At 51.0% G+C, this 8,368-nt stretch overlaps 1 protein-coding gene across 1 annotated transcript; it reads left to right on the forward strand.

The window, feature by feature from the left end:
* The first annotated feature begins 401 nt into the window (after positions 1–401).
* PHOX2B (paired like homeobox 2B) lies at positions 402–3,161 on the forward strand. Its single transcript, XM_060147306.1, has 3 exons — positions 402–642; positions 1,496–1,683; positions 2,637–3,161. The coding sequence occupies exons 1-3, from the start codon at positions 402–404 to the stop codon at positions 3,159–3,161; spliced, it is 954 nt and encodes a 317-aa protein (XP_060003289.1).
* The last annotated feature ends 5,207 nt before the right edge of the window (positions 3,162–8,368 follow it).

Here is an 8,368-nt window from a genome sequence, read left to right on the forward strand (position 1 = left end):
TAGAAGGGAGGATCAGGGGCTCAGTGCGTAATGCTGTGGTATTAAATTCTAATTAGAGATGCAGGAATCAATGATAGGGAGGTTGGACAGCTCAGTTCCCCAGTGCCAGCCCAATAGACGGATGAGTTATTGTCATGTAAAAAGCGCCAGCAATAAGACCAACCGCTTTGCTATTGTCCAAGTGGAAAGAGCCAAGTTTATTATGAGGACTATATGCTCTAGAGACCTCAGACAAGGCATCTCATAGGAGGCTTTTTCATAAAACTAGGCTCTGCTGGTAGTAAGGAGGCCAGTTTGGAGGCAGGCGTTGAGCTGTGCACATCTCCCCACTCCAGCCACCTTCTCCATCCTCATCTTTTATTTCATTTTTCCACTTGGCTGAGCCATCCAGAGCCTTTTCAATGTATAAAATGGAATATTCTTACCTCAATTCCTCTGCCTACGAGTCCTGTATGGCCGGGATGGACACCTCGAGCCTGGCTTCAGCCTATGCTGACTTCAGTTCCTGCAGCCAGGCCAGTGGCTTCCAGTATAACCCGATAAGGACCACTTTTGGGGCCACGTCCGGCTGCCCGTCCCTCACGCCAGGATCCTGCAGCCTCGGCACCCTCAGGGACCACCAGAGCAGTCCGTACGCCGCAGGTAAGGACCGCCAGCTTTCTCAGCTGAGGAAGCCGCCTTTCCGCTCGTATATAGGAAGCCTTGATTGCATTTGAAAATGGAAATGTGTTTAGTATTTACCAAACGAAATTTGCTTACACAAATGAAAGAATTTATCACGTTAGAAGCGATTGCAGGGAGGGGTAATTCACTTACAGGGTTACACTATCCTAGTCACACCCGAACCGCCAACAAAATTATCTTAAGCTGCCAAAATGATAGGCATAATTTATTTACTTTGCGATGAGACGTAAAGCTTAGAAAATAATTAAATAACAAAGAGTAAAGCTCATTACTGGCAGTGTCTCTTTTTTTAAGATCCGACAGCGGCTCACACCTCTTTGGCGGGTCATTTTTCTGATTCTTTCTTTCTTTTCTTTTCTTTTCTTTTATTTTTGCAGCGCTATCCCCCAACTTTTGGGCCGGGTCAACTTTTGAGAAATAAAAAGTTTCAACTGTGGGAGGGTTTGGTAACTTCATCCCTGGCTTCCTGATATTCCGACTGAGGTTTTCGGAACCTTTTCCTCTCTCGTTCTTCCTCATCAAAGCATTCCCGTGTCACCGGCCTTCAGCCGTCTCCAGCGCGCTATTTCAACCCATCCAAAGGCGCTTGTGCCCGGAGGGACCCCACCACAGCCCGAAGTCTGCGCCCCTGTTTCCGTGTATAGCTAATTTGCTCGGGTTTTTCTCGCCAGCTCCTCTCGGCCACTTTCCCGCGCCGGTGTCGGCGGCGGCTCCAGCACCACCTGACCTCTGGAGTCCCCACATTCCGGCTCTGCGGCTCGCGCGCTCCAGACCATTTTGCTCATACTCTGTCCCCTCTGTTGTCTTCCAGTTCCTTACAAGCTCTTCACGGATCACGGCGGCCTCAACGAGAAGCGCAAGCAGCGGCGCATCCGCACCACTTTCACTAGTGCGCAGCTGAAAGAGCTGGAGAGGGTCTTCGCGGAGACGCACTACCCCGACATCTACACCCGGGAGGAGCTGGCCCTGAAGATCGACCTCACCGAGGCGCGAGTCCAGGTACGCGCGCCCGGAAGCCGATCCGGCTTTGCAGCATCGCGCGGGGCAGGGGTGCAGTGCGGGTGATTCTACTGAAGGTCCGAGCTCTCCGGCCTCTCCTGAGAGGCCAGGTCCAGAGGGGCCGTGCGCGCGAGGAAGGGTTAGGGAGCGCGTTCTTGGCTATAAATTCGCAGCTGCAAAGTGCTCCCACCCCAGCTAGCGCCGCAGAGGCATTCAGGGGCCATGGGAGAGCCATTTCGGGGACAGGGAGTGCCCTGGGGGAGGAGTGCAGACTTTGCCTCCGTAGTATAAGTAGTTTTGTCAAATCCCTCCTAACTCAAGAGCTTTTAACTCGGAGCTAATGGCGTAGAGGTACAGGTGCACTTTCCCGGGAACTGTGGCTTGCAGCAGATTTGCAAAGGGTCTGGGATTCCATGTAGGTCAAGATGCGCGCGGTACTCTAACCTTTTAGGGACACAGGTGCGCTCAAGAGCTGGCCGTGACGGCTCTGCCCGTGAGCCCCCCAATGGAGGGGCGGTACGCACCAACGCTAGCTCTTCCAGGCCCAAAGGTCAAGATGGGCAGTAGGTCCCAAGCCCAGAGCACCCCCCCCCCCGCCTTCTGTCTACCACTCAGAGTTTAACTTGAGACCTGAGGCCTAGAGGCGACGGCGAGTTTGGAGTGGCTCAGGAAGTAGACTGAGCAAAGGTCCGTCCAAATAAGGGTTTCCATTTTAGGGCCTTTCTGGGAGCTGCAGCCTTTTCACCTCTCCTGCAAGTCACCATTTCCGGGACATGCTCAAGTCGCCCTAAGAAAGTTTCTCAAAAGATGCACCAGCCACAGGCGCGGGAGTATCCGCGGCGCGTGGAGTTTAAAACAAGCTGAAATGGAACGTGGGCCGCCCTAACCGCTTTTCTTTCCCGTTTGCTTCTTTCTCTTGCTGCTTCGCCGCCTCTCTTCTCCTCTCGGGCCAGGTGTGGTTCCAGAACCGCCGCGCCAAGTTCCGCAAGCAGGAGCGCGCGGCCGCGGCGGCAGCGGCCGCGGCCAAGAACGGCTCTTCGGGCAAGAAGTCCGACTCCTCCCGGGACGACGAGAGCAAAGAGGCCAAGAGCACCGATCCGGACAGCACTGGGGGCCCGGGCCCCAACCCCAACCCCACTCCCAGCTGCGGGGCGACTGGCGGCGGCGGCGGCGGCGGCGGCGGGCCCAGCCCCGCAGGAGCCCCGGGGGCGGCGGGGCCGGGGGGGCCGGGAGGCGAACCCGGCAAGAGCGGCGCTGCGGCGGCGGCGGCGGCGGCTGCAGCGGCGGCGGCGGCGGCGGCGGCGGCGGCGGCCGGAGGCCTGGCTGCGGCCGGGGGCCCTGGACAAGGCTGGGCTCCCGGCCCCGGGCCCATCACCTCCATTCCGGATTCGCTCGGGGGCCCGTTCGCCAGCGTCCTATCTTCGCTCCAAAGACCCAACGGTGCCAAAGCCGCCTTAGTGAAGAGCAGTATGTTCTGATCTGGGATCCTGCGGCGGCGGCGGCGGCGGCGGCGGCAGCGGGCGAGCCGGGGCCTGGCGGGCGAGTGGGCGAGCGGGTAGGCCCAAGGCTGTTGTCGCTGCTGCCGTGGCTTTTTCCTTGAGAGCCTAAAGTAATCGCGATAAGAATAAAGAGAAAACGGCGTCGCCTCCATTTCAACCCCACTCCTACCCCCTTCCTTAACCCCAAACCAAACCAAACTAAACAACACACCTCCCTGGCTTCGCACCTGCCTCAGGGCCGCGCAGACGGGCCAGGGCTCCGCTTGCCGCCGGGGAGGTGTGAGCGGCGCGGCCTGGACTCGGGGGGAATCTCAGGGGGCTGTGCCTGCGTGTCGGTGTCTGTCTGTCTCGGGGAATGTGTGTCTGTGGCCCGAGAAGGGTGACAGGGAGAGAGGGGTGGGAGGCCACAACCAACTGAGTGACTTGCTTAGAAAAAGAAAAAAGTAATCAAAACTCCCCCAAATTAAAAAAAAAAAAGGAAGTAACAATTTTTTTAAAAACCGAAAGTTTTTAAAATCTAAGAAAAAAAATAAAAGTAAGGGGGGGAAGAGGGAAGCTGCGTCTGGCACTGTCTGAGGGATCCATGTTGCGAATCCCTAAATTCATCCGCGCCCCCACCCCACCTCCACCCCGGACAGCACAGACTCCCTTGGGGCTCCTCTTCAGGGAGAGTAGGAAGGCCTTCCAGACGCCCCGCTTCCCCTCTTGTCCTTGGATTCGGGCCGCTGCGGCGACGATTCGTGCAGATGGTCCCCGCGGCCAAGGTGACTTCCTCGCGCCCGCTTGCCAACCCCACCTCGTCGAACAGCATCCCGCCATCTGCGCATCCGAACCGCGCACAGTTGCACCTCGCAACCTGAATCTGTGCAGCCACTCGGCCCTGAAAGATGCCCTATACATGAAATGCCTTTTCATCCTCAAACTCTGCAAACGATGTCACATAACTCGCAACTCTTCCCTTTTTTTCTCTCCTGACACCCCAACCGGCATTTTCTTCCACCAGCTTTTACTGAACTTTTTGGCACTGCTTTGGATTGGAGTCAATTGCAGTCCACGCAAATGGCTGCAGAGAAATCTACCCAGCAAGGAAAAGAGGCGCACACAAGTTTGCAGAAGTGTCTCTGCATTTCTGTTTGATCCGAAATGGACGCACATTCTGTATGGTGGAGGGACTGTATATTGATGATTCCATTCTTCTCGCAGTTTAGACATCTCTGTTGGGATTTTTTGTTTATTTGTTTTTTATTTTAAAAGGCACAAACTATAGATATTAGTTGAATGTTGAGGCTTTAACTTTTTTGGTGTCTTTCTACAACTGTGTTCTGTGACTCAATTGTATCGTGTTAATATCAGTACAGACCGTCTCCTCTACGTGACCGTATAATGTTTTTCTCTTCTTGTAGTCTCTATGGTGTGTCTTTATGGAATAATAAGGTTCTCACGGATTCAATTGCTTTGTGTTTAGAGAGACCACGGTTCAGACAATGGTATATATTTTTGTTATCAGGTGCATGTCTGTCTGATTTCTTTTTTATTTTTTCCTTCTTGTTGGACTATGTTTGTGAACATAAGCGTCATAAGTTATGTTTCAGATTTTCGAATTTATTTATATGTGTTAAATGAATGCTTCTATTTAAAAGGGAAATATTTCTACATGTGCATATAGTTTTCCAAGAGTGTACCATTAACTTGATTGTTGATAATAAAAACAAAAAGCAAGTCTAGCAACTGAACTATTCCGACTTTTTCTTGACTCATTTTTGCTTGACTTTTTAAAAAAAGTTAATTTAAGAACGATAACGGAGGACAGAGGAAATTGTACAGAATATCTAGAAGCCGCTGCGGCTCTGGAAACCTAGGTGGGTTGGGGAATCTAAGTTCATGCGGCTAAATCCAGCCAATATAAAAATTAGTGCTTGGGACAGCAGGCGGGATTCTTCTGGTCCATTTTTATTTCTTTCCCAGTCACAGAGCACAAAAGAAGACGAGGGCGTTGATAAAAGTGCTCAGATCCGTGCCTAGGCTGCGGCTCCGGCTCCGAGGACTCGGTAACCGAGGAAGCAGGGTTAGGCAGCCTTCTAATTCCCAGCTTTGACAAGCACTCGGAAGTGCGGCGTGCAGGCGCCTTCGGGACCGATGGCGTCCGGGGAGGGCCAGGCGGTCCAGCCTCCTTAAGCCCCCAAAACTGCTGGCACCCAGAGACACCAGGATGGGTGGGTGGGGTCTTTGCGTGGACGGGTGCATCTGGAAGGCACCAGCCGGAGAGCAGCTCTGCCATGTTGGTATGTTTGGAGAAATAACATCTACAACAACTGGAATTAGCGAGCACTTGCCTGTACTGGGTTGTGTTCTCCATACATTATCTCATCTACCCCTCAAAACAACCTCAGGAAGCAGGTGCAATTCCTATCCCTATTTTCTTTTAAACAGATGAGGAAGCTGAGGCAACAGAGAGGTTAACTTGCCCAAGAGGTTCTCGTGTATGAGGGATGGGGCCAGTCTTTGAGCCCAAGATATCTGATTCCAGAGCCTGCCCTTTAACTATACCGGTGGTTCCCAAAGTGTGGTCCCTGGACCAGCGGCCTCAGCATCACCTGGGAACTTGTTAGACCCACGAATTCTTAGACCCCATCTGAGACCTACTGAATCAGAAACTCTGGGAGTGAGGCCCAGCCATCTGTGTTTCACAAACCCTATAGAGGTTATGAGAACCACTGAACTACACTATAATAAACCCAAATGGGAAGGTTCCAGCATTGGAACTGCATTGGGAACAGGTGTGTTTGTGCATGGTGGGGATGGGAGCAGTTCTGGAAGCTTCAGTGACACCCTTTGGGAAGGAAGGAGTCATCACCACAGACCCAAGATGGAATTCTGCCTCTTCCTTGGACTGTTCGGCTGGGTCAGCTTCTTCAAGCAGTTGCCCGTGTGGACTTTTGGTACTTACCTTGGTACCTTTCTGGCTGAGCTCTATCAATGGAGGAGCCAGCTTCCCTCATTTGAGTGGAGGCCACAGTCTGCCAACTCCGGTCTAAGGATTAGCAGCTGATCTGGTTTGAATTTATCAGAGCTTCTCACTTTAAGAATCCAAATACAGTGTGCATCAGATTAGGCAGGGTTCACCAAAAAATTTGAAACCTTTGGGTCTTATCAAACTTCCAATCGTTTTTCTAAAAAGCTTTTAAATAGTCTTTAAAAAATCTGTCTCTAAATGGCCTTCAGTAAATTCTCCAAGACAGCATTCCATAAACAATGGCATTAATTGTGCTGGTCTAAAATGCCAGCAGTTTCCAGATCCCTGAGACCCCAGTCTTCAGTTGTAAATATAACTTAGAAGGTCTGGAAGAGGCAAAAAGAAGGGCAGGAACCTATTGACAAAAAGGGCATTCAAGGCCCAGGTAACCCAGTCCTGGGCTTGGCTGGAGGAAAATTAGCCTTCCTCTAGGCATTGAGGGCCGCCAGGTAAGCCTCTGTGAGCTGCTATCAGGACAGTGGGATGGGCATTCTGGAGAAGGCAAGACCAGGAGAGAGAAAGAAAACAATAAGGAGAGAGAGGGAAGAAGAGAGATGGAGAAAGAAGAGGAAAAACAAATGGCCAATGAAGAGTTTTTGGAAACCCCAGGGAGGGCCCTAAAAATCCTTTCAGATTTGGCTAAACTCGATAAGCTTCCCCAAATTCCCTTCTCCTGGCCGTGACCTGCTTTGAGCAACTTATCTCCAGGACAAGGGAAACTTTGGAATATGGTGAGGAAAACATGCTTCCCTCTCTCCACCCCCCCTCCCCACCAGCTTCCCAGAAGACTGTATTTTAAATATCTGGAAGCATCCAGCTCTAGTATTTCAAATATCAACTTCTTTTTACTTTGGGTCACCTCTGCCTCTGGTCAAAAAGCAAACTGTCGGGAGGCAAGCTTATGATCAAATGCAGAATAATGCTCCTGAAATATGATGGAATCTAGTGGCAGGACACTATGTCTCTTGTGTTGTGTCATTTCCTTGGAGCCCTGCACAGTGTGAACAAGCTCACTTTCACTTTTCCTCTCCTAAGGAATTTGCATTTTGGCTCATCAAGGCATCCCTTTTCCTGGCAACTCCGGGACCACATGTGACTTCACAAAACCTGCATGAGTTACTGCCAGACAGCCCTCTCTAGGCCAAGTCTCCTTCACCATGGCCGAGTACGGGGAACCAGAGAGTGGTTTCAGAGGGGAGCCCATAATCCAGCAAACAGTAGCTGTCTGCTACTCACCTCATGTCCTTAGAAAGACGGCCTCTGACTAGATAGAGATGGCCCTCAATCCAGGGAAAGGAACTCTGTGACTTTGGACAGCAAATAATTAATCCCTCTGAGCCTGATTCATTAACCATGAATGTGAATAATAGTACAGACTTGTGAGGTTGTTGGGGGGATTACATAAGATGTCCAGTAAGTACCTGGCAGAGCAGGGAGTTTTCAGCAAATGTCAAATATTATTTTTAACATTATTTTATTATGTAGCTCCTGGATTCTGTCTTAATCTCCCTAGCTCAAGCCTCAGAAGATTAAAAAGATCCCCCAGTTGTCACTTATGTCAATGGCCCAGGAACAGAGTGTGAGAGAATATGCAAAGTCGAATTGGAGAACTTTGCTGAGGGTGACAGTTAACAGCCTAGAATCAGCCAAAGGCTGACAAGTAATAACTACTAATATTTATTGAGTGCTTATTATATGCCAGGCACTTTTAAGCTGACAAGCTTTAAAGCATTCAATCCTCACAACTACCCTACTGGAAAAGTGCTATTCCCACTTTTTTTTTTCTTAGGAGGAAACTGAGGCATAGAGGGGTAAGGTAACATGCCCAGGTCACACAGCTGGTAGTAATGCAGCAGGGATCCAACCCGAACTGGTTTGTCTCCCAAGCCCATGCACCTTAACAACTGTTCTTTACAGTCTCTGCAAAGGGATGAATTCATTTTAGCCCATGAGGTCCTATACTGCCAGACCTGGGAAGAGATCTCCCCTTGCAAAAAGGACTCTGAAAGGTAGGTGAGAGTTAGAAAGGGCATCAGAAAGAGCAGGACTGGGATGGGAATCCCAACCAGATTCAGAATGAAGTCCAGGGCCTGAAAGGGGGTGGGCTTTGGGATCCCCACAAGGAGGGAGAATGTCTTCTGCAAGGCAACACATCTACGGTTCATAGTCCCTC

Source organism: Lagenorhynchus albirostris, chromosome 4, assembly GCF_949774975.1.
Source record: "Lagenorhynchus albirostris chromosome 4, mLagAlb1.1, whole genome shotgun sequence".
Classification (NCBI taxonomy): domain Eukaryota; kingdom Metazoa; phylum Chordata; class Mammalia; order Artiodactyla; family Delphinidae; genus Lagenorhynchus; species Lagenorhynchus albirostris.